Consider the following 24,310-nt stretch of genomic DNA (forward strand, 5'->3'; position numbering starts at 1 on the left):
CCCGCCCTGTGCTCCTTGCAGGGCGGGAGAAGGCTTTGTGCACTCCCCCACCCCTAGGCCCTGATCGGCCATGGGGCAGGGGAGCACAGAAAGTCTCCTCCAATGCCAGGGGCATGGGCACCTAGGGGAAACGTGGGAGGGCAAAGGCACTCCCTCTCCCTCAGACCAATCATTGTCTGGGGGTGGGGAACGCAGAAGTATCTTGGCTCCACCCCTTCCGCTTGGTGCCCCACCCTTTCTGCTTGATGCCCCGCCCCTTCCTGTGCCACCCAGGGCCAATTCAAAAATATCCCAAGTGGCCTCCAGCAAAATCATAGAACCATAGAGCTGGAAGAGACCTCAGAAGGTCGTCAAGTCCAGCCTCCTGCTCTAGGCAGGACCAATCCCAACTAAATCAACCCGGCCAGGGCTTTGTCAAGCCGAGACTTAAACACCTCTAGGGATGGAGACTCCACTACTTCCCTAGGGAACCCATCCCAGTGCTTCCCCACCCTCCTAGGGAAATAGTTTTTCCTAATATCCAACCTGGACCTCTCCCACCACAACTTGAGGCCATTGCTCCTTGTTCTGCCATCTGTCACCACTGAGAACAGCCTCTCTCCATCCTCTTTGGAACCTCCCTTCAGGAAGTTGAAGGCTGCTATCAAATCCCCCCTCACTCTTCGCTTCTGCAGACTAAACAGACCCAAGTCCCTCAGCCTCTCCTCGTAGGTCATGTGCTCCAGCCCCCTCATCATTTTGGTTGCCCTCCGCTGGACCCTTTCCAATGCGGCCACATCCTTTTTGTAGTGGGGGGGCCCACTACAAAAACTATTGCCTACCCCTGGTCTAATGGCTAACATCCCCTCCCCCATTTTATACATGTAAGTTCCTATTGGAGTCTACAGGTATTACAGTGGCATGCTACAATCATCCATCCTTCACTGGTGTTAATCCCCGGGTGTTCCATGGTTATCCGCTGATGGCGATTGTCAGGGTTCCCACTGTTATCGCCTGTTTGTGTCACTTTCTTGGAGGCCGCCTGTCTCCTGGGGGTCTGTCAATTTTGCTAATTTATTCACATGCACACACTTCCTCCACTCACGCCAGGCAGTTTTGCAGAACATTCCAGGCAAGTTTCCCATTTAGAAGGGATTCTACAGTTACTGAAGGAAGTACGAAAAAGGAACCTTGCTCAGCTTAGTTGGTGATGGAGACAAGAGGTACAACGTCATTTGTAAAGTTAACAGGAAGCAAGACCTGACAGCAAACATTGTCTAATCATGAGACACTGGGTGAAACAGAAGCATTCAGAACTTCTCAGCTAGTCATTGTACATCCTATTTATATTCTTGTATCCATACTAAAATATTACATGTTGGCTACTCAGTTGGTGCAAGGGGGTGGCCAGGGGCATTTTCACAGCTCAGTGAAAGACTTATTCCTGAGGGCCATGCGAAGCCGGGCTATAAATAGCCAAGCACAACAAATGGATCAGCTCCAGACCTGGGTGAAGGCATTTGCCATAAAAAGAAATAGCAGCTGCTTCTCAGCTGTCATGTCCACAAGGCCCAGAGCAGAGAGCAGCCGCCACGCCACAGGAGCTAGGGGAAGCAGAGACGCCCCAGCCATTCCCCACCTGCCTCTGGGGCAAGAAGAACCCAGGTAAAAGTTCTCACTTCTTCCAGCTCAGCCGGAGAAAGCTTGTCAATTTCAGTAACCGCAGCAGACGGCAGCGTCCAGCCAAAAGTGACTTTTTTAATGGCCAGGGAGGGGGCGTGTGAAATCAGGGCTTGAATTTTATGACGCCGCTTTGTCCAAGAAATGGTTCTAAGTCTTTCCCGGGCCAGCTAAGACAGGAATCCATCTGTGGATTGCTCTGAACACACTGCCCTCTGTTCCGTACCTGCCGGGTGCTATTTAGTGTCACAAGGGAGTGTAGAGGGACGAGGGTTTTCAGCTCTCCTGAGAGTCCCTCCGAACGTGCGGCCGCTGCCTCTGTCGCTATCCACAAGTTGAATATTTGTGTATCAACTTGCTGACTCTCCCCACAAGGAGAGATTTAAAAGCCTGGGGCTTTTCAGCTTGCAAAAGAGACAACCGAGGGGGGGATAGGATTAGGGCTCTACCAAATTCACAGTCCGTTTTGGTCAATTTCATGGCCAGGGATTTCAAACATCCTAAATTCCGTGATGATGGCAGCGATTTAAATCTCAGATGGCACGGTGGTGTAACTGTAAGGGTCCTGACCCAAAAAACAATTTGTGGAGGGGTCAGAGAGTTATTGTCGGGGGGCCTACCCTTACTTACAGCCACTGCTCTCCAGCCACCCAGCTCTGAAAGCGGCGCAGAAGTAAGGGGCACAATACCATGACACCCCTAAAATAACCTTATGACCCACCATTCCCTTTTGGATCAGGACCCCCAGTGTGAGAAACATGGGTGTCCCCTGTGAGATCTGTGTAGTATAAAGTAAAAGTACATAAAAGACCCAATTTCATGGTAGGACACCAGATTTCAGTCTGTGATATGTTTTTCATGGCCATGAATTGGATAGGGCCCTAGATATGCTGTAGGTTTATAAAATCATGACTGGTGTGGAGAGAGTGAATAGTGCAGTGTGATTTACTCCTTCCCATAACCAATGAAATGAACAGGCGGCGGGTTTAAAACAAACAAAAGGAAGGAGGCGTAGCTAAGCAAATATGGTTTATGCTCCTAGTCCTTTCCCCCAGTGAGTCACTATATCTTAAAATCATAGAACCACAGCGCTAGAAGGGACTGAAAGGGTCCTCTAGTCTGGAAAGTCTCAGCCAGAGGACGTGTCCCCCGGGATACGCCAAGGTCCAGGGGATACATCAGCTCCTCTAGAGATTTGCCTACTGTTACGACAGGCTACATAAAAAGCTCTAACAAGGTCAGTACACCCCAAAATTTCATACAGACAACGATTTATATATACTGCTCTCTAGGTGATCCACTGACATGTAATCGTTCGAATCCAGTTGGTTTAATTTGTAACTCGATGGCAAAAATGAGAAAATCGGCCATATTTCAGTAACCGTCTGCTGGGACACCTGTACTTTTAGGTCTGATCTGGCAAGCGAGACGCTTTTAAGTGAGGTGAAATTTGGGTTACCCCAGCCAAACCGGACTCCCAAAAGGGGGACAGCAGTCTGGGAAGGCTGAGAGCCACTGAACTAGGCTAATCCCCTTGTCGAGGGATGAAGGCAGCGGAAAGTTCTCAGAGCCGCTGGTACTGCTACTGAAGGCCAGCAGGGCTGACAGCCACTGTAGGCCCCAGGCTAAGGCATGTGGGGAAGGAGGCTTCATGTGGGATTTTCACATGGCCTTTCTCTGAGTGTAGTTGAAGATGAAAATACTTCCACTCCCCTGGCCTTGTCTCTTTATACTGGAAATCCAAGAGGGCAGTGACTCTCTGTGGCTGGGTGTCTGTGTGCAGCCCCTAGCTCATAGGTTTCCAAACTGGGGGAAGCGCCCCTCTGGGGGGCGACATGATGAAATTCCGGGGGGGGGGGGGAGTCCCCCCCAGTCCCCCTCAGTCAATCCCCCTCCCATGAAAGAGCCCTATCCATCCGGTAAAAAATTCAGAAAATATCATGTGTAATGTCTGGTATTTTCCGTTTTTCCTGGCTCGAGCTTCCACGTGAGTTTTCTGCTCGGGCTTCAAAATGGTCACCTTAAAAGGGCAATGCCTGCTCTTAAAAGGGCAACCTTTTTGCTCAACAAGTTTTGCTGCTATTTTTGTTTTTTGGCCCCGGTCAGTTCCTTTTTTTTTTTTTTTTTTTTTGCTCAGCAAGTCTTGCTGCTTTTTTTGGTGGGTGGGGGTGGGTTGAAAAGCTCCAGTTGAAAAGTTTGGGAACCACTGCCCTAGCACATGGAAGCTGCCACCATGCTAGGGGGCTCATGGTAATGGATTTTAGAATGCTCAAGTGTCCCTGTAAAAAGGGCCAGAAATCTGTAGTCTGTGGGGGAAAACAATGGCCTTGACAGACAGACAGACGTCCTGTCTTCCCACCATCTCCCAGGTGCTCTGTCTCTTTAACAGACTAGAGCTAGGTATGAATAAATCAAGTACTGATCAGCCTAAATACTGAGGCCTGAGTGTGTTTATATTCTTCCAGATGTGGATGGCGACGATGGAGCATCTCAGACCAGTTTTTGTCCTCTTGGTGGTTGGGGTCTTCATGGAAAGCCAACAGGTACACACGGGGGGCGGAGGAGGTTCTGCTAAAAACAAGCAGCAGTAAAAACACTTAACGATGACATCATCAGTAGGGTTCAACATTAACACTCCATTGGGATGAATGAGGCTTAGGGGTATTGGTTATGGGGATCTGAGCTCGGCCCCTATAAGCCGGCTCTGAATCAGCTGAACCAATAGGAATCATAGTCTAGATAAGGCTCTGTTGGCATCCAGTGGTTTTATCCCCAAGTTCATTCATCTGAGGTTTAGCTGGTGTGTGGGTAGAAATGGCCCAGCCGTAGGAGTTCTGCTCCGACCAGCTCCTGCATGGGGTGAGCCGAACCAGCGGGATCTTTCTGCAGTGTTCCCTTGGGACCCATGTGGCAGGAGGCAGGACACACTGGCTGGTGCCAGAAGGGCAGAGTCTATAGGCTAGATCCCCAGCTGCTGTAAATCAGCTTAGCTCCATTAATTCTTGGCGGATTGACACCTCCGGAGCTTCTGACCCATGCACACCCCTGGCAAACAGGGCAGAGCTATACGCCCTTTGTACCTGAGGCCAAGGCAGATCAAGGGACTTGACCAAGGTCATACAGGAAGTCGGTGGCAGAGTAAGTATCATCCCAGCCTAACCTCTGGACCATCCTACCCCTCGTGCCTTAGCTCTGCCATTTGGCTCTTGCTGTCCCTGGAGCCTAGCTAAGGCCTGCTCCGCCATCTATGTCCGGCTCCATCACCGTGTTCTCCCTCTGCCTGCAGGGCCAGGGATTCCCCCTCGGCAAGAGAGACCTCTTCCCCGTCACAGAGGCCGTGCTGGACTTGGCCCCCAGGGCCTTCGACGACCAGTACAAGGACTGCGCCGGCATGATGGAGGCTGAGCTGGGGGAGCTGAACCGCACCGAGTTCGCCAGCAATGAGAACTACGCCGAGACCTGGCTGGAGGCAGCCTCCTACTGGAAGGAGAGGAAGGACACTAGCAACGTGCCGCAGAACTTCAAGCCCGAGTACGCCATGGCCGTCTTGGCCTACAGCAGCCAGGGGCCCCTGCACATGCAGCCCCTTCACCAGGAGTTCAACGCCGCCGTGAGGGAGGCCGGCCGCACCCGGGACTCCTACCTCAGCCACTTCAACTTCAAGACCCTGCACTTCCTCCTGACCAGAGCCCTTCACGTCCTGAAGGCCGCCGAGCCCGCGCGGTGCCACCAGGTGTACCGCGGCGTCCGGGGCATCCGCTTCAAAGCCGAAATCCGCAAGCCCGTCCGGTTCGGCCACTTCACCTCCACGTCGCTGAAGAACGAGAGCGCCCTGCGGTTCGGGCAGGACACCTTCTTCTCCATCAAGACCTGCTTCGGGGCCAACATCAAGAACTTCTCCTTCTTCCCCGACGAGGACGAAGTGCTGATCCCCCCCTTCGAGAAATTCAAGGTCACCAACTTCACCCAGGCTCAGGGCAGGACCATGATCCAGCTGCAGTCCCTGGAAAGCTCCAGCAACCACAACTGCGAGTATGTGAAAGGTAATGTCTGCTCCCAGGGAGAGCTCCTGGTGGCCTCTTCTGAGCTTCCCTCCGGCCTGCAGGGCACCGAGAACCACGGGGGACGCTTGGCCCAAGGGGACGCCCCAGGCTGCCTCGGCGTCAGAGCTGTTTGGAGCTGGGGGTCCAGTCTGGGGAAGGAGGGTCAGAGACAAGTCTGAGGGTGGAAACAGGGCCAGCTCTCCAGCCCTGACCTCCAGGGCCAGGCCAGCTCTGGTTCTGTGACTGGGCCTCATGCAGGATGCTGCGGGCTCCGTTTTGCTTCTGAGCAGGGAGAACGAAGCCCTGGAGGCGCCTGTGAGTGGGGGGATGTGATCAGATGCCTGGCTGACCCCCTTCCCATGCCCCGTTCTAGCCACCAGCTGGCGGGAGGCACTGGGGGGCAGCTGCCTCCGAGATCACTGATTGGGGGTGGTCCTATTCCAGAGCCTTGGTGTCCCAGCCTGGAGCTGAGGTAGGGACGGAGAGGCTGGCAGGCAAGGTCCTGAGCAGGACTCTGAAGACTTGAGCTCATGTCCTGGACATCCCTGGGGAAGCGAGTGTCTCTCTCTGAGCCGCTCCCTGCCTGTACTAAGGGATGAGCAATTCCTTTCTCCCTCTCCTGGCCTACTGCTCTGAGCCCAGCCCAACCCCAGGGACGCCTCTGAGCCCAGGGACGCCTCTGAGCCCAGCCCAACCCCAGGGGGCCCTGATCTTGGCTGGGGCGTCAGATAATAATGTACGTCTTGGACGAGAAATTCCCAGACCCCCATCACCTTGTGGGTCCTGATTTCGTACCTCCTGCGGCACTCCAGGAGAACGGTGAAGTGACGGCCCAGAGCAAGGGATGGAAACAGCATCTTCCACCATGCCACCCAGGTGGCGGGAGCTCTGCAGCCAAGCAGAGAGGGGCAGGGCCCAGGTAACCCTGGCAAAACCAAAGGCCTCCCTGTGAAACAGCTCCCCACACTGCTGTGCCCAGTACGGAGGGGAAAGGGGCCTGCCCCCAGTAGAATGGTCCCTTCCTTTCCTGACTGCCGCTGGTTGACCACCCAGTCCTGCTCCTCTGTGGCCCTCTGGATGTCAGTGGCCTGGCTCCATTCCCGCATGCGGCCCCGATATCTGAGTAACCTGGCCTTGCAAAGAGACGGGGGTGAAAGTGGCATAGTGGGCTGCTTGGTTCTTGTTATGGAAATGTTGTTGGTTTCTTTGGCAGAGAAAAGATGTAAGACCCGAAGATGCGTTTTCAACTCTGGTAAGAACCTGGAAGCTAATCGGATTCTTCTAGGGAGACAGCAAAGAGATAACACCCCAGTATCCCACACACATACTCTGAGACATAAAAATAGCTGTAGTAGGTCAGACCAAAGGTCCATCTAGCCCAGTCTCCTGTCTCCCAACAATGGCCAATGCCAGATTCCCTAGAGCAGTGGTTCCCAAACTTTTTGTCATCACGCCCCCTTTTTTATTTTTGAGAAACCCTCACACACACACACACACAAAAATAGCAGCAAAACTTGTTGAGCAAAAAAAAAAAAAGATTGCCCTTTTAAGGCAGCCATTTTTAAGTCTGGCCCAGCCTGAGTTGCGCATATTCCAGCAGATGCCCAAGCAGACAGACGGACCAGGCTCTTTCTTGAGGAGGGATTGACGGGGGGCTGTGTCGCCTCGTGCCCCCCCTGGAATTTCTTCATGCCCCCCTGGAATTTCTTCATGCCCCCCCCCCCAGTTTGGGAACCCATGCCCTAGAAGGAGTGAACAGAAAAGGGAATCTGTCACCCATTCCCAGCCTGGCAAACAGAGGCTAAGGACACCATTCATGCCCATCCTGGCTAATAATTATTGATGGACCTAACCTCCATGAATTTATCTAGTTCTTTTTTGAACCCTGTTAAAGTCCTGGTCTTCACAATGACCTCTAGCAAGGAGTTCCACAGATTGACTGTGTGTTGCATGAAGAAAAATTTAAACTTTTGTTTGTTTTAAACCTGCTACCTAGTCATTTCATTTGGTGACCCCTAGTTCTTGTGTAATGGGAACAAGTAAATAATTCTTCCTTATTCGTTTTCTCCGCACCAGTCATGATTTTACCGATGAATCCCCTCCCCTTACCTTCCCTACTTAAACTGTTTTTCCCTCTTTCTCGGCCTCTGCAGGAATGAGCAGTTTCTCCTCCGGCCCACAGCACCTGTACCTCCTCGGTGGAGTCCTTCTGGTGGCCAGTGCGTTGGGAGCACCTGGCTTCCTTTGACATCCTACTTGCTCTTGCTCCCTGGGCTTCTGTTAAATCTCTGTAGACACTGCTTCAAGGGAAAGGACAGGAAGAAGAACAAAACCCCGGAGCCCATCGGCTGGTGCTTCAGGCCTCAGACAAGTGGGGAAGGAATGAAACGTTAAAGGCTCAGAGCTAAATTAGGTTGAGTGGTTGCCTGCTCAAAATTGACGGGGGTGAACTCCCCCAGCGCAGCGATCAGCACGTGATGTAGATGTGAGATAAGGCCCATCTGCCTTGGCAGGCTTTGGATTAGGCCATTATACTTTATTTTCTATAGTAACCCTTCGCCATGACACCAGTGGAGTGTCATAACCGTGAGTGAGGTCCAGTGCCTGGTGGCTAAAGGGTTAACTGTGGCTCCTGTCTCTAGCCAGGTATCTGATCAGCCAATAACAATGCAAGTAGGGATTTCAAACTGGGACAAAGAAATTTTTAACTTTCCCTCCTTTGTCCGAGTCAGCGCAGTTTCTTCTAGGTAACAGGGAGATGGGAGGCCGTCTCTCTCTCCAAGAAAAGTCTCCTCACAATATGCAAGTAGGGCAAAGCTTAGTTAGCCCATCAGGTTTTATTGTTTTCTGGTTTGGGAATTTGGAATTGATGTCTGAGCTGTTCAAAGTGTATTTTTTTCCTTTGTACTTAAAGTCTTGAGCCCAAGGGGTCTCCCTGAGTATCTAGATTAATTGGGGGCTCCTTTTCATCTAGTCACTATGCTTGCAACTGTAGTATTGTTTTGATAATAAATGTTTGTTTTCTTTTTCTAATTAACCTGGTATTGGTTCATTTCTGTGTCCTGGAAAATCTGTCTGTGAGTGTCTGCCGGCCTCTGACTATGGGGTAGCTACCACAGACTGCAGCTTATTTTCTCTTTTCTTTTTCAAGCTCTTTGGGGGAAAAGAGCTTGAGGTATCCCTGTGGTTTTAGGGAGGAGGTTTCCAAGTGATCTCTTCCAGGGTTTTTTTCTTGGAATACTTGGGTGGTGGCAGCGGATATGCTCCAAAATCTGAGTATTAGGATTTTGGGGGGAAGCTTTTGTACCAAAGCCTGTAAAGATAAGGTTTTGGGGTGCTTTTGCAGGCCCACACTTCTGCATTTGTCATGCCAGAGTGGGGGACAGCCTTGACATGGAGTCACTCCTATTCACGGCCATCGTTTGGATCGATGGGGCCGCAGGCGGTGCTAGTAAACTAGTACCCTGAGCCCCACATCAGCTGGGGGCTGGAGGAGGTTTTTGAGTGTGATTTTTATAACCTTTAAGCAACACTCTAATGAAATACTTCTAAGCCAGACTTTCAACTAAGGTCCTGCGACTAACACAGTAAATTCAGAAACTGGCAGCACACACCTGGGGTCGGCACATGCCTGTGACATGGCTCCATTCCCACGCAAACGGCTCGTTCACAGGTTCGGTGTTTGCTCATCGCTGGGGCAGGCTTTGCCACTTGTAAGTTAACTGAAGGGTCCTGTCTCCTCCCTCCCCCCGCCAGTGACTTTGGAAATATTTTTGGAATGGGGGTGCCGAGCGGCACCTCCCCTTTACAGCTGTTGAGATCGGGCTGCCAACTCTCCCAGACCAGACGCCTTTGCTGCAAATGGCGCCTGGTCGATCCAGTCCTGGAGAGTTGGCAACTCTCACCGCCCCACGGATGGGGCTACAGCTGGGGGCTGTGGCAGAGCCCTGGGCCAGCAGCAGGATCTTGGGGCTGGCGGCCAGCAGAGCCCGCAAAGGGTTGGCAGGTGGCAGGGCCGATGGGACCCCAGTGGGCTGCCCGGAGGCTAGGACCCTAGGATAGAGGAGCCAGCAGTGGGGCTGACTCCCAGGTACAGGTAAGCCAGGTGCAAATCTGGGGGTACCGCAGCCCCCCCCCATATTTTCTGTGTCCTCCCCCCACACTGTTTCCCAAACGTCAGCTGTACGTGGTTCTTGTGCGAGGGAAAGGACTGGAAGAGAGACAGAAGGCATCTCACATGTTCTTTCCCTTGCTCTCTGCGCAGGGCATCTCCAGCCCTAGGGAACACAGGGGCAGCGCTGGGCGGTGGAGAGACCCTGCCAGACAGACGGAGCTGGGGACAAGTGGGGAGAGCGGCTGGGCTGCGAATTCACTTCGCGTTCGTTCCTTTTTCCCCTGGATGCCTTTGTAGCCCATTCTGCCCTTCGTGCCTCGTGACCTGCGGCCGCGGAACACGCCCCTCCCCAGCGCTCGGACGTGTGTTTTACTGGTTTCGCTAGAACTCTCCGGGCGCCGACAGGGTTTGGTGCCGCTCATTTTCCATTCCTAAAATGACAGACTGCGCCGGAGCTGGCACAGCCCACGTGGGCGCGGGGCAGGAGAGGACACGTCTCTGGGGGAAGAGCGGGGGATGGACTTTCTCTAGGGGCACCCTGCAGCGTAACCAGTCAGAATGACCAGGAGTGACCAGCCAGAGCCGCCAGGTGGTGCAACTGCCCTGGGGGAGGCTGGGCAGAGATAAGGAGAAGTGGCTCCCAGGGGAGCAGAGTAATTGGGCTGGAGAACTGAGGGGGCATCACTGTCCATCAGGCCAGAAGGTACCCGGGGGATGGCCCCGCCGTAACTAACCGAACCCTAAGGCCTCCGGGGGGAACGTTCCAGCCATTGAACCCAGGTGGCACGTTGAGTTCAAAGACACCCCCCAGGCAGGGACCGACGGGAACACGCTCGGGCTCGTTGCGGGGGCTGGAGATGGACAGGGGCCAGGATAGCCTTGGGCTAGACAGGGTGGAGAGGGATGGGATGGGGCCAGACTCTCCCAGGAGGGCAGGGATGGAGGAAGGCACAGCCAGCTGCGTGGATGCGGCTGGGGGCTGCCGGCGTCTCGTAAGGAGAGGGGGCTGTGGGGGAAGCACGCCGGCAGATGCCCGCAGGCCCTGTGTGCGCTGCGATGGGGACAGCCGCCGAATCAGCAGCCACCTCTGCAGCCGGGAGCGAGCTGGGCTAGACAGGGCAGGGTTGCGGAGGGATGGGGCCAGACTCTCCCTCCCTGCCCTCCTGGGAGCGTGGGGTATTTGCTCTGCCCAGGCTGGCTGCCCACGTGCATTTGAGGAAGGCACAGGGTCCCATGTGCCGCCTGGGGGGCTGCGAGGTCCGGTCCCTGTCTGGCCCCAGGACGCTATCCGGAACAGGAGCCAGGAGAAGACAGTCCAGAGATTTTATTCTCGTCTCTAGGCCAGGCCCCCTCCTGCCCAGATCCAACTGGACACGCTGCGCTGGGGTGCAGGCTACACCTGCCACCCTTTCCCCGAGCTGCATAGAACCCGGCAGTCCTGGCTCCCAACCCCTCCCCCATCCCGTTGTCACCCGCTAGACCCCAGTCACCTCCCAGAGTCGGGAACAGAACCCAAAAGTCCCAAGTCCCCCTCCCCGCCCCGGCTGCCCTTCCTTGCTACCCCCCTGCACACACACACTCCCCATGGCGGTGATCGCTCCAGGCCAGCAGTGTAGCTGCAGCAGGAACAGGTGCAGCCTGATGGGGGCAGACGGGTGAGAGGGGGGCCCAAGAGCGGATCTCTACGGAACAAGGAGAAGATGCTACGAGAGGGCCCATCCGGGCTGCCCTGACTCCATGTGCACCTGCCCGCCCGCCCGCCCGCCCGCAGCTCGGGCGCTGCCTGCCGGGGGCCCCTCACATGGCTTTGCCCATGACGAGCATGCTCATGAAGAAGACCATAATGAAGAAGATCCACATGAAGATGCGATCCATGACCTTGGCCACTTTCTTCCACTCGCCGGTCCGCTTCTGGGCCGCCCGTTGGCCCCGGAACGAGCTGGCGATGTACTCGACGTTCCTCAGGAGGCTGGCGTGGTGGCAGAGGCATGGGCTCCTCGCGCAGAGCGGGTGCTGCCGCCCCTCCTCTGCCTTGCGCCGGGCAGGGCCGTACGCTAGGCTGGGACACGTCCCAGTCTCTTTCCAGTCCGGCTGATCAGAGGGGCTGCCGAGCCTCTGCGGCAGCGACTCCGGCTGCGGAGACTTCTCCCAGCACGTCAGGTCTGAGTCCTCCTCCTGGAACTGGGCTTTCTGCTCCGCCTGGGCGGCCCTGCCATTCACCCCCTGTCCCGTGGGCAGGGGGTCCAGCTGCCTCCTGGGACTCGTGCAGCTCTCCCCCACCTCGTAGACAAAGAAGAGCCGGGCCATGTACTGCAAGATGAACTTCTTGGCCCACCTGGGCACGGGCTTGGCTCCGGGGCCGCAGTGGTGGACGTTCATGATGAAGATGGTGAGCGCGGTGGAGGCCGTGATCATGGTCATGGTGGCGATGTAATACTTCCCTGGAAGGCAAGACGGGAGGACGGGCTGTGACTCCCCCGGGAAGTGGGGAGCGCGTGGCTGCGGGCCCGGCTGCTCCCCTTGGAGGATGCCACACCCAAAGCACAAGCCTCTACCGCGTATGCTGGAGAACAACTCCCCTCGCGCCGAGGAAGCAGCGGGTTGTTCTACACCTAGGAAGGGCCTCGTTCCTCCAGCTGGGTCCCCGCCACCAGCAGCAGCAGACCGGAGGCTGCTGGAAGACCCCCTAGGCCAGGGGTCTCCAAATTTTTAAGCATGAGATCACTTTTTGAATTTGAGACCCATCCAGGATCTACCTGAAACCCAAACTCCCTGGCCCCGCCTCCTTCCCGCCCCTTCTCCGAGGCCCCACCCACTGTTCACTCCATCCTCCCTCCCGTATCCTCACTCAATTTCATCAGGCTGGGGGCAGAGGTCTGGGATGCGGGGGAGGGGAATGGGGACTCTGATCTTGGGCTAAAGGATCTGGGGTATGGGTGGGGTTCTGGGCTAAGGTAGTTGAGCAGCAGGGGATTCAGGGAGCAGGCTCTGGGAGGAGTATGGAGGCGGGGGATTCAGGGAGCAGGCTCTGGGAGGAGTTTGGGGGTGGGGGACTCAGGGCTAGGACTGGGGTTTGGGGTGCAGGAGGGGTTCAGGGGGCAGGCTCTGGGAGGAGTTGGGGAGTGGGGGAGTCAGGGCTAGGGCAGGGGTTTGGGGTGCAGGAGGGGTTCAGGGGGCAGGCTCTGGGAGGAGTTTGGGGGTGGGGGAGTCAGGGCTAGGGCAGGGGTTTGGGGTGCAGGAGGGGTTCAGGGGGCAGGCTCTGGGAGGAGTTTGGGGGTGGGGGAGTCAGGGCTAGGGCAGGGGTTTGGGGTGCAGGAGGGGTTCAGGGGGCAGGCTCTGGGAGGGAGTTTGGGGGTGGGGGAGTCAGGGCTAGGGCAGGGGTTTGGGGTGCAGGAGGGGTTCAGGACTGAGGTAGGGTTTCAGGATGTGGGCGCCAGCTGGACACCACTTACCACTGGTGGCTTCTGGGTGGTGGTGCAGGGGACGAAGGCAGGCTCACCCCTACTCCCAAAAGCAGCCAGCAAACTCCCACCATTCCTGCCCCCCCGCTCTGTGGAGATGGGATACAGGGCAGGTGGAGGGTCACCCTGCCATCAGCCCCCCCCCCCCATCTTCCCTTGCCCTGCACAGCAAGCAAGAGGCTCCCAGGGATGGGGGGCAGCTCCAAGGCAAAGGGCAGGAGCAGGGGCAGATGAAGGTCCAGCCCTTGACAGCCTCCCGGCCAAACCAGTCAGAATCACCTGTCAGAGGCTCCAAGATCGACCAGAAGATCCCGATCGACTGGTTGGTGACCCCTGTTCTAGGCCATCAAGGAACCTCTCACACTGGGATGAGGCAGCTGGGACTATTCCATGGTTGGGTACATCAGCTTTAGAGCCAGAAGAGGGGGTCAGTGTGGTGCAAAGCAACCACGCTGCACCTGAGAATCTGGCCTGCAGCCTTCCGACTTGGGGTTATTTTCTTTTTTAAGGAGTTCCTGAACTGTACAGAATACAGCCAAGCTTTGGCTAAGATCTCCCATGTGAAGCCCAGCTGGACCATCCCCGCCTGAGGCTGGCCCAGCTGGATGGAGGCTGCCCACGTGTCTCAAGGGTGTGTCTACACTGCATTCCTCTTTCGAGAGAGGAATGAAAATGCAGGTGAACGAAATCGCAAATGAAGCGCGGATTTGAATGTCCCGTGCTTCATTTGCATAATCGCGTCCGGGTGCTATTTCGAAATACCCTATTTTGAAAAAAGAAACGCTGTCTAGATGCTGTGATTTCGAAAGAACCCCCTTCTTTCGAAATTACCCTTACTCCTTATAAAATGACAAAGCTCTCCTTAAATCTTCAGGTGGCTGGATCATCCCAGTTCAGGATGCATGTGCCAGCAGCAAGAGGACCTTAAACCCACAGCAAAACTCTTTGGAGATGAAGATTTTTTTTAAAAAATCACAATAAAGAGGCAGAATTTGTAAGGTTACAGGAATTTCAAAGTGGTAACTGCAGCCGGAATGGCAATAACCTTGTCAAAAGCTCTGTGCAAAACTATAGCCTCTAAAGCATCATCGCAGATTCAAGAATCCGTCTACTATCAAGCAGGCTCCAACGCATGAGCCTCAAACTTGGGCTGAGTCTTTGATTTCAAGGAGATTCATCCACCAAGCTAAGTTTGAAACTTTGAATTTCATGTGGCTTTAATGTAGGAATTCTGAGCACAAGATTTCTAAATGAAACATGGAGGTTGCGAGGGGAGAACAGCCCTTCTTCACCTGCTCAAATGAAACCCTAAAAAAAACTGAACAGAGCTAGCTCAGGCATCAAAACAAAGAGGGTAACTTTGGGGTGAGACTAAGCATGGGAAAGATACTTTGGAAAGGGAGGTGTTTGGTTCAACTCACTAATTCAACGCAAGAAAGAAGTGGAGAAATTGGAGAAGGTCCAGAGAAGAGCAACAGAAATGATTAAAGATCTAGGACAGTGTTTCTCAGCCAGTGGTACAAGTACCCTTAGGGGTACTCGAGAGAAGTCTGGGGGTACATCAACACAACTGAAACTTGGAGAAAACTGAATTTTTGTTTTAAGTGTTACAGTGTTTTATTATTTTTGTACTTTTTACACTCAAAAATTTCATTGCCTGCCCAGCTATGATTAAGTTGTTTAAACAAATGTGTTGCAATGGTAGAAAAAAAATTGTCTGTCTGAAAACTGTAGGTACTGGGGGTACTTACAATTTTTTTAAAGGGGTACTTTATAAAAAAAAAGGTTGAAAAACACTGGATTAGAAAACATGAGCTATGAGGCAAGGCCGAAGGAATTGGGCTTGTTTGGTTTAGAAAACAGACGACTGAGAGGCGACATGATAGCAGTTTTCAAGTATCTAAAAGGGTGTTACAAGGAGGAGTGAGAAAAATTGTTCTCCTTGGCCTCTGATGATGGGACAAGAAGCAATGGGCTTAAATTGCAGCAAGGGAGGTTTAGGTTGGACATTAGGAAAAACTTCCTAACTGTCAGGGTGGTTAAATACTGGAATAAATTGCCTAGGGAGGTTGTGGAATCTCCATCACTGGAGATACTTAAGAGCAGGTTAGACAGACAGCTGCCAGGGATGGTCTAGATGGTGCTTGGTCCTGCCCTAAGGGCAAGGGACTGGACTCGACCTCTCGAGGTCCCTTCCAGTGCTAGTGTTCTATGATCCCATGGCCAGAAGGGACCATGGAGATGATCCAGTATGATCTACAGAACACCAGCCAGCAATCTCTCCATTTCTGTTTTTTGCCCACAACTTCCTATTGAGCTACAGCCTGTCTGCTAGGGAGACCTCTAGTCTTGCCTTTCAGACTGTGAGTGATAGGGAGTGCTCTCTGCCCCTCGGTCAGCTGAGCCCACAAGCCTTGGAAAAGGGGAGCTAGATTCAACCCCAGCTGCAATGTGCCACTGGCAGAGAGTTTTAGCAAAGAGGCTGAGGTTCGGAGTGGACCCTGCCTCTCGGGACTGAAGCACGCGGCTTAACGCTTCCCTATTCTGCGTGGCAGGCTGCACCTGCCGTGTGGAGAGAGAACTTCCGCCGGTGCCCCTCCCGCTGCAAGCAGAGACTCACCGATCAGCGGCACGTTCTCGGAGGGCGGCATGCTCTCTGCCACCAGCAGCTGGAAGACGGTGAGTGCCAGCAGGACTGTCACCCCCAAGGAGACCTTCTCCCCGGAGTCGGCAGGGAGGTAGAAGCCCAGCGGCGCTAGGAAGGAGATCATGACGCAGGGCAGGAGCAGGTTGAAGATGTAGAAGGAGGCGCGTCTCTTGAGGAGCAGCGTGTAGGTGACATCGGGGTAGGGCTCCGAGCAGCAGCCGTAGATGATGACGTTCCTCTTGGCCGGCATGCCCAGCACCTCCCACTCCACGTTCTCCACGAAGTCCGTCAGGTCGCCCGTGGCCAGCCCGTTGAGGAGGTCGATCTGGTTGCCGTTGTAGGTCCACGAGCCGAAGGTCAGCCGGCACTGCTGCCCGTCGAAGGGAAAGTAAGAGACGTCCACCTTGCAGGAGCTCTTTGTGATGGCCGGGGAGTCCCACATCACCTGCCCGTCGTAGCGGATCACCACGTTGGTCTCCATGGAGCCCGTGAACTGGTCATCGGCACTGAGGGGGAGGGAGACAGGGAACACAGACGTGGGGGAGGGGTCCTTCCATAGCTTAACCCCTTCCCCCTCTGCAGTACTCAGGGGCTTGTTCTCGTAGGGCTGCTCACGAATGTTAGGCAGAGCTCGCAGGGCAGAAGGCTGCCGACACAGGTGTGTTTTTGTAGGGTCTCTGGGTCACTCACGGGAACAGGTGCCTGGGGGCCTTGATATTGCTTTTAAACAAATGAATCATGACACTTTTGTGCTGAGGATGTCCATCCCCTCCCCCAACAAGACCTTCACTTGGACCAGGTCTGGGCAAGATACCACCCAGGGGCTGGATCCAGCTCACCAAGCTCCCTTCCTGCCCCAGCCCCCGCACACCACTCAGAAAAGCAACTGTGAGGCCCTGTTTGTCTTTGAACAGCTGTGAGCCCAGGGGAGGTGGGGAGAGGCTTCATGTGCTGTCCCCGCCCCCAGTACAATCCCATTGGCCAATTTCCAACCAATGGGCATTGCCTGTTTGAAGAACAGGCAGCGCGCGAATCACCATTCTTCCCCTCCCCTCCGGCTCCCTCCTATTCAGACCCACATGGAGGGAAGGACTAGCTCAGTGGTTTGAGCATTAGCCTGCTAAACCCAGGGTTGTGAGTTCAATCTTTGAAGGGGCCATTTAGGGATCTGGGGAAAATCTGTCAGGAATGGTACTTGGTCCTGCCATGAGGGCAGGGGACTGGACTTGATGACCTCTTGAGGTCCCTTCCAGCTCTATGAGATAGGTGTATATCTCTATATATTATGTCCCAGGGAGCAGGGCAGGCCTAAGAAGGCTACTGGGGTAAGTCATAGAATAATAGGACTGGAAGGGATCTCGAGAGGTCATCAAGTCCAGCCCCCCGCCCTCAAGGCAGGACCAAGCTCCGTCTACACCATCCCTGACAGAGCCTGCCTCAGGCACCCCAGCCTTCCTATTGCTCCTGTACCTCTAACCCATGAATCCAAACCCTCAGCCTACAACCCTGAACCAAACACCCTCCCGCTCCTCCACCCCTTGCCACAAGCTCCCTTCTGCACCCAACCTCCATTAGTATCCTGAAAGAGTGCGGCCCTTGACCACTTTCCAAATTCTTGGCATCCCCCCCCCCCACAGCAGACATTACTCCCCACCCCAGAGTGGGACTACAAAAAGATGTAAGAAAAAGCAAGGCCAAGTTCTAGGTCTCCCAATTATCAGTGCCCATCGCCCATCTGTAAGCAGCAACACAACTGCCTTCCCAGGGCTTCTGTCCTTCCTCCCGGTCAGAGCTCAGCCTCAGACACCACACGGCACGCTGGCTGCTCTCATCTGCCTGGCCTCAGCGAGCTGATCCCTCTTGCCCGGCTGCTCCCAGGGCCGTACCAGGGTGGAGGCGGGATCAGAGCAGAGCAGATGAGGGGAACAAGTGGCAGAACATGCCAGGAAGGAAGGTCTTTGCCCGCTACATCGTGCAGCCTTTGTGGGGATCCTATGCACACTGTGCTGCAGGGGTGCCCGTATGGGCCCCAGAACACCTAAGCACTTCCTCTGTTAGCGTGAGTATGGGACCCCCTCTTCCCGATACAGCCTGTGACCTGTCACCCTCTAGGGGCTCTCGCTGGCAAAGAGGAAGGTCAGTAACCTCCCCTCCCGCCAGCTGAAAGCCACCTCTCTGTTTACGAAGCTGGAGGGTCCCTGGTTCTATCCCCCCAGGATGCCTGTTCCCAGAAGCGGTGCAGTTCAATATCCCGCTAACCTACTTGTTATACAGGACAATGTCGGGTCTCCATACGTAACTACTGGGTATGCGGATGGTGTCAATCCCATCATAATCACCCTTGTCCCAGCTCAGGTAGGCGTCCACCCACACCTGCCGGATCCACAGGTAGGCCGTCAGGATCTGGTTCCGCTCATCCTGCCACGAGGAGAGATGACGAGAGGTCAGCGAGATTGTGGGTGCATGTGAAATGCAGCCACCTCTGGGGTGGCGGGGGGAGGTGAACAACAGCTGGTTTTACATGGATATGCAGGGCCCCCACTGTACAAGGCAGTGCATTTGCTATGCAATTTGCCAGTGTGAAGCCACCCTCACAAGCGACTCAGACCCTGATCTTACCCATGCGTCACTTTCAGCATGAGAATAATCCTAGGGAAATCCAAGGGGCTGTTTAAAGTGTGCGGGATCAGGGGTGTGGAGTCAGACTGCTCTAAAAAACCTTCTGCACCCAGGGATCACAGGTCAGGGCCTCGCTGGTTTTGCTCGTTGAGATGGGACCTAGACCATGCTGAAGCTAGACTTCAGTGAGGCATTTGACACGGTCTTGCGTGACCTTCTTATCAATAAACTTGGGAAATACAACTTAGATGGGGCTACTGTAAGGTGAGTGCACAACTGGCTGGATAACCGTTCCCAGAGAGTAGTTATTAATGGTTCACAGTCATGCTGGAAAGGCATAACAAGTGGGGTTCCACAGGGGTCTGTTTTGGGACCAGTTCTGTTCAATATCTTCATCAACGATTTAGATGATGGCACAGAGAGTATGATTATTAACAGGGCTTGACAATTAACATAATCTACTTGCCCGTGGCGAGTAGATTTTAGCCCGGCGCGGCCGCACAGCGCGGTCAATGCATGCGCAGCACGCGGGTGGCAAACCCTGATTATTAAGTTTGCAGATGCTACCAAGCTGAGAGGGGTTCACGTGCTTTGGAGGATAGGGTCAAAATTCTAAATGATCTGGACAAACTAGAGAAATGAAAGAGACCGCGTGTGCGTGCGTGCGTGCGTGCGTGCGTGCGTGCGTGCGTGCGTGTGTGAGAGAGAAAGAGCGAGAGAGCGCCTGCACACATACACAAAAGTCAGCTGCTTTGACTGCCTCTTCCACAGTTGTTGGGGAGGTAAATAGGATGAAGTTCAATAAGGACAAATGCAAAGTGCTCCACTTAGGGAGGAACAATCTGTTTCACAGATACAGAATGGGAAGCGACTGTCTAGGAAGGAGTACGGCAGAAAGGGATCTAGGGGTCATAGTGGACCACAAGCTAAATATGAGTCAACAGTGTGATACAGTTGCAGAAAAGGCAAACGTGATTCTAGGATGCATTAAACAGGAGTGTTGTGAGCAAGACATGAGAAGTCATTCCTCCGCTCCACTCTGCTCTGATTAGCCTCAATCCGAGCATTGTGTCCAGTTCTGGGCACCACATTTCAAGAAAGCTGTGGAGAAATTGGAGAAGGTCCAGAGAAGAGCAACAAAAATGATTAAAGGTCTAGAGAACATGAGCTGTGAGGGAAGACTGAAGGAATTGGACTTGTTCAGTTTGGAAAAGAAAAAACTGAGGTGGGACATGATAGCGATTTTCAGGTATCGAAAAGGGTATCACAGGGAGGAAGGAAGAAAATTGTTCTCTTTGGCCTCTGAGGATAGAACAAGAAGCAATGGGCTTAAACTGCAGCAAGGGAGGTTTAGGTTGGACATTCGGAAAAACTTCCTACCTGTCAGGGTAGTTAAATACTGGAATAAATTGCCTAGGGAGGTTGTGGAATCCCCATCACTGGAGATATTTAAGAGCAGGTTAGATAGACGTCTATCAGGGATGATCTAGCTGGTGCTTGGTCGTGCTGTGAGTTCAGGGGACTGGACTCGATGACCTCTCGAGGTCCCTTCCAGTTCTAGTGTTCTAGGATTCTAGGATGATTCCTGCTCGCCGTGGCTTTGGGGTTAGGACACCATAGCAGTACTAGTTGTGAGGGTCATTGCCTCCCTCTATTGGAGACAAACCATGGACCAGACCCTGGGTGCAAAGCTCCCACAGAGCCATCGGAGTGCCCGTCTCAATCCCAGTTGGGGGGTTTGTTCTACAGCCCTCAGACCAAGGGCTCCGCCAGCCAGCAGGTGGTGTGGCTGGTGCTGCTATGGCACAGCCAGCCCTTCCCGGATATACCATGTCAATGATCTGGGAGAGGGTGATCTGGAGGGTGACGTTCAGCGCCAGGTCCGTGTCCTCCACCGGTCGCAGCGCGTTGGAGTAGTTGGCAAACAAGTCTTTGAGCAGCTTGTAGGCGAATTTTCCCTGAGCCCCGGAGCTGCCTAAAATAGATGTAAAGAACACTGGAGGGAAACCGGGAAGCAAAGGGCAGCAGGTCTCCCTAGAGCCCAGCACCGAAAAGCTGTGCATGCAAAGCCCTGAGCGAACAAACACACAGCTACTGTGCACGAGGGTATATCTGGGGGGAAGGAGCAATGAATGACCCTAAGAGCATCACCTTCCCAGGGGCTCACTAGTTAAGAGGGAGTCAGTTGCCGTCTAATACCCATCTATATACTACGGGCATCATGTAAGGCGTCATTGGAAAACCCGCAATGCACTGATGTTTACTATTCCTGCATGGTCTGTGCACAGGTAAACACCCAGAGGGCTTGCCAGGTGGGAAGGAAACATGGCACCAGGATGTGCTGGAACCAGAAATATCTGGGGTGCAGAGAAACGGGATTTTCCAAAGGAAAAGCCAATGGCTCCCTCCAGGTGCAGTCCCAGACAACTGGCAATCATAAGCAAGGGTCCAGGTGTTTGCATCGTAGAAAGCACCACCAAGGAGGAAACTGGCCTGGAATCTTCTCCAGCAGATGCCCCTGCACTTTTCCTCACCGCAGGGGCAAGGAACATGGAGAAGGGAACATTTCAGAAGTGTGTGGGCCTACCCAAGAGAGGGGCACAGAGCCCCCAAGGGATCGGAGATGGCAAAGGAACTGAGCACTTCGGTGGAGATCCTGCCCACCAGATGCCCAGGGTGGTTGTCAACCCTCAGTAAATTCACAGACAGGCCATAAAGAAGGCTGTAAAACTGGACCTGGCCATAAAATCCATAAAAACACTTAGATGCCAGTAAAAAAGCCACCCGTGGAGCTGAGGAGTCCCTGTGTCTTGGCCCCGGGGCCAGCTCCACCCCACAGGACAGTTCTAGGGAGTCTGCATTTCCCAGGACAGGGGCAGATTGGAGAATTCTCCTGGGGAGTGGGGAGGAACAGCAGCATGGGGTAGCAGCTGCCCCCTAGGAGCAGGGAGGGAGCCTGCGCGTAACCACAAACACCTGGACTCGCGGGTTAACCGGTTCCACGTTCACCTCCCTAGCATGAGGCGTGTTTATACTGTAGAGCCCGCAGCGCGTGTAACCCTGAAGAGTTCCCCTGGTTACCCTATTGAACGAGGTAGCGTCCCTGCTCTCGAGGTCCCTTCCAGTTCTGGGATTCTAGGATTCCCGAGGCAAGAGGATTCTAGGATTCCCGTGCCCCTCCCGCCAGGGGAGCAGCAACTAGCTGCCAGCAACTGGCGCCCTAGGCGAACCATGCAATCGGCCCCCCCACCTCCAAACCCCACAACGATATTGCGCCGCCATTTGGCACCCCATTTAACTTGGCGCCCTAGGTGACCATCTAGTTCGCCTCTATGGACGGGCCTCCCCTGCCTCCCGCAAGGATGGAGTCTCCTCTCCCAGGGCGAGGGAGATGAACGCTGGCGGAAGCATTGTGCCAATGCCACCACTGGTGGCCCGGGGGAATTTTAAAGAAGGGAGCAACCCCATGCCCACTAGGAGGAGAGCTGCATGGGGGTGAGGCTGCATGTCAGAGGAGCAGATCCCAGTGACGTCCGGGGAGGGGGGGTTGAATGACAATGTGCCAGGGTGAAGTGGGGGGCTTTTCACCCCGATCCAGGGCGCAACTTTGCAGCCAGTCCTCAGCGGATTCGGTGCCTTTTCCTTCTGCCTCTTGGCTTCAGCTCCTGCAGGGAGGACTCTGCTCAGAGCTCCGGCCTGGCTGGGGTTTGAAAGTTTAATGACCGGGATCTCGTTTCCTCGGCAGGCGCAACTATTGACATCTCGCAAGGTTCGCTTACCGATCAAGACGCCCCATTTCCAGTTCCTGGCCAGGTGCCTTTCCGAAGCGAGGTGCTTGTCACGCAATTGCAATTTAGCTGATGGCAATTCCGGGCTTTGCAGCCTGACTTCAAGGTAAGGTGCCCAAGGCAGCCAGTCCAAAATGTGACTCCAGAGCCCGGAACAGCCAAGCCCCAAGGCACGGTGCATGGGTGCAACGCAGGTAGGCACTCGTATAATTAGCTCATTAAACAAATGAAATCATGGCTCAGCCCCACCTGACCTGTCATCTCTTAACAGTTCTCCACACATGGATCCGAGAACCCCAATATCCCTGGGAGGCAGGGAAGTTCTATGACCCCTTTTTACAGCTGGGAAACTGAGGCACAGGGGTAGGCCAAGTGGCAGGTGGGGCAAAAAGGGCAGAGCTGGCCAGGAGAGGCGTGGCACGGTCCGGGTGCTGCTGACTGCTGGCTGACCCAGCCTTGCCCCTTCTGGGGAAGGGGGGAAGAGCTGAGCTTCCCCCTTCCCCAGTGCCCAGAGATCTGTGATGCAAAAGGCGTCTAACCTCAGTACCTCCCCATGGTCCATGTTTTCCCATCCTGCCCGGCAGCGTGGGAAGGGAGGTGGAGGGGCAGTTGCCCCTGACTCAGGCCTGTTGGAGGGACTGCAGTTCCTGGCAAAACCAAGAGCGTGAAACTTAGCACATAGGATACTGCGGTGGTCCACAGAACCAGCCCAACCCCTCCGGGGAAGCGCAGAGCACGGTTGCTCAGAGGAGCTAGTTTTCGGAGAGGGGCTCTCAGCCAGGCAGCAAAGCGTCCAACACAGGTTGCAGGGACATGGACGTGATTTACTTGATGCACCGACCTCACCTCCTGGCCAGGCAGCAGCTGCAGCTTCCCAGCGGCTAGCGGCACAGGCTGGCGCGCCGGACGGAGCCAGGGGAGAGCCGGATTCCCGAAGGGGAGAGTTTTCCCCTAGACGCGTTCCCGAGCGCAGGAATTCTCACCTGGCCACACGCAGGTGCCCAGCAAGCCCAGGGACAGCAGGCAGGATCCGAAGCGCCCCATCCTCGCGGAACAGCCCGCCCGTGCGGCGGATCAGGGGGCCGGGTCAGACGCTGGCTTCATTCGTGGCTGTGCCGGGGCGGGGGAAGGAAACGGGAGAGCAGCTTCGCGGCTAGCGCGGAGAATGCAGAACCCAGGCAGGTGCTGGCAGCCGGCTCCAAGCTCCGGGGGGGGGGTGGGTCTGGCTGTAATGCCATCCGCGCTTCTCCTCGAGAATCACCGAGGTGGCCTCTGCGCCTGGCCCGCGCTGCGGGCAGCTCGCCTGACGGGTGACGTGGACACGCGAGGGAGCTTACAGCCCCGGGAAGCCAAGCCGGGGCAGGTGTGGACAGGGGCGGGTGTGGACGGAGCCAGCCCTCGGGGAGGAATCTGGGGAGGAGGGACACTCTCGCCCGGGGAAACAGCCGGTGAAATACAGGCGCTCCCCGCGTTACGCACAGCCCACTGACAACAGCAGCGCATCCGCAGCCTCCGGCAGGTCCATGGGCCCTCGGCGGTGCTGCCCCACGGCGCCCCAGGCAGCCTGGCAGAGGGGAGGAGGGGCTGCGAGCTCCTCCGCCCCCGCACCGCTCTGCAAGGTGCTTTCAAAGCACCGCGTCGCGCTCCGCTCCCGCGCGTAACGGGATTCAGCAGCCGGCAGCGCACCCCTGGGTCGGCACATGCCCCTGGAACGGCTCCATCGCCGCTCGAATGGGTCGGGGTAACCGCTCGGCCAGGCTGTGCCACGGCTCAGGCCACTAGCCCCCCGCCCCCCGGACGGGCCCTGCAGAATCTCCACCTACCTCCTCCTCCTCTAGTTAAACCTGCCTGTCCTCAGGCACCGGCGTCCAAGGATAAACACAACCGGGCTCTGCTCTTTCTCATTGCAAACATACAGGGGGTCAAACAGGCTGTGGGAGGGCTAGACTGGGAGCCTGACCCCCAGCCACCACTGGGTG

At 55.1% G+C, this 24,310-nt stretch overlaps 2 protein-coding genes across 3 annotated transcripts; one reads left to right on the forward strand and one right to left on the reverse strand.

The window, feature by feature from the left end:
* Positions 1-1,490: 1,490 nt before the first annotated feature.
* ART1 (ADP-ribosyltransferase 1) lies at positions 1,491-8,706 on the forward strand. 2 transcript variants are annotated; one of them, XM_075919676.1, is made up of 5 exons: positions 1,491-1,644; positions 4,125-4,202; positions 4,946-5,702; positions 6,916-6,954; positions 7,856-8,704. In XM_075919676.1, the coding sequence occupies exons 2-5, from the start codon at positions 4,125-4,127 to the stop codon at positions 7,948-7,950; spliced, it is 969 nt and encodes a 322-aa protein (XP_075775791.1). In that variant the 5' UTR covers positions 1,491-1,644; the 3' UTR covers positions 7,951-8,704. The 2 variants fall into 2 exon arrangements, with proteins under 2 accessions (XP_075775791.1, XP_075775792.1); XM_075919677.1 differs by lacking the exon at positions 1,491-1,644 and adding an exon at positions 2,766-2,896 and having other exon boundaries at positions 7,856-8,706.
* A 2,384-nt stretch (positions 8,707-11,090) lies between these two features.
* CHRNA10 (cholinergic receptor nicotinic alpha 10 subunit) lies at positions 11,091-23,851 on the reverse strand. Its single transcript, XM_014580618.3, has 5 exons — positions 23,315-23,851; positions 20,373-20,518; positions 18,188-18,342; positions 15,898-16,430; positions 11,091-12,257 (listed from the first exon to the last, which is right to left on the reverse strand). The coding sequence occupies exons 1-5, from the start codon at positions 23,373-23,375 to the stop codon at positions 11,614-11,616; spliced, it is 1,539 nt and encodes a 512-aa protein (XP_014436104.1). The 5' UTR covers positions 23,376-23,851; the 3' UTR covers positions 11,091-11,613.
* Between the last annotated feature and the right edge of the window lie 459 nt (positions 23,852-24,310).

This window comes from Pelodiscus sinensis, chromosome 1 (assembly GCF_049634645.1).
Source record: "Pelodiscus sinensis isolate JC-2024 chromosome 1, ASM4963464v1, whole genome shotgun sequence".
NCBI lineage: Eukaryota > Metazoa > Chordata > Testudines > Trionychidae > Pelodiscus > Pelodiscus sinensis.

Coding starts and splice junctions, on each gene's coding strand:
- ART1 (XM_075919676.1), top strand. CDS start 4,125: ATGTGGATGGCGACGATGGAGCATCTCAGACCAGTTTTTGTCCTCTTG. Junction 4,203..4,945: donor TCTTCATGGAAAGCCAACAG/GTACACACGGGG, acceptor CTCTGCCTGCAG/GGCCAGGGATTCCCCCTCGG. Junction 5,703..6,915: donor CAACTGCGAGTATGTGAAAG/GTAATGTCTGCT, acceptor TTTCTTTGGCAG/AGAAAAGATGTAAGACCCGA.
- CHRNA10 (XM_014580618.3), bottom strand. CDS start 23,375: ATGGGGCGCTTCGGATCCTGCCTGCTGTCCCTGGGCTTGCTGGGCACC. Junction 18,343..20,372: donor TCTCCCAGATCATTGACATG/GTATATCCGGGA, acceptor TCCTCGTGGCAG/GATGAGCGGAACCAGATCCT. Junction 12,258..15,897: donor CGAGAACGTGCCGCTGATCG/GTGAGTCTCTGC, acceptor CTTGCCTTCCAG/GGAAGTATTACATCGCCACC.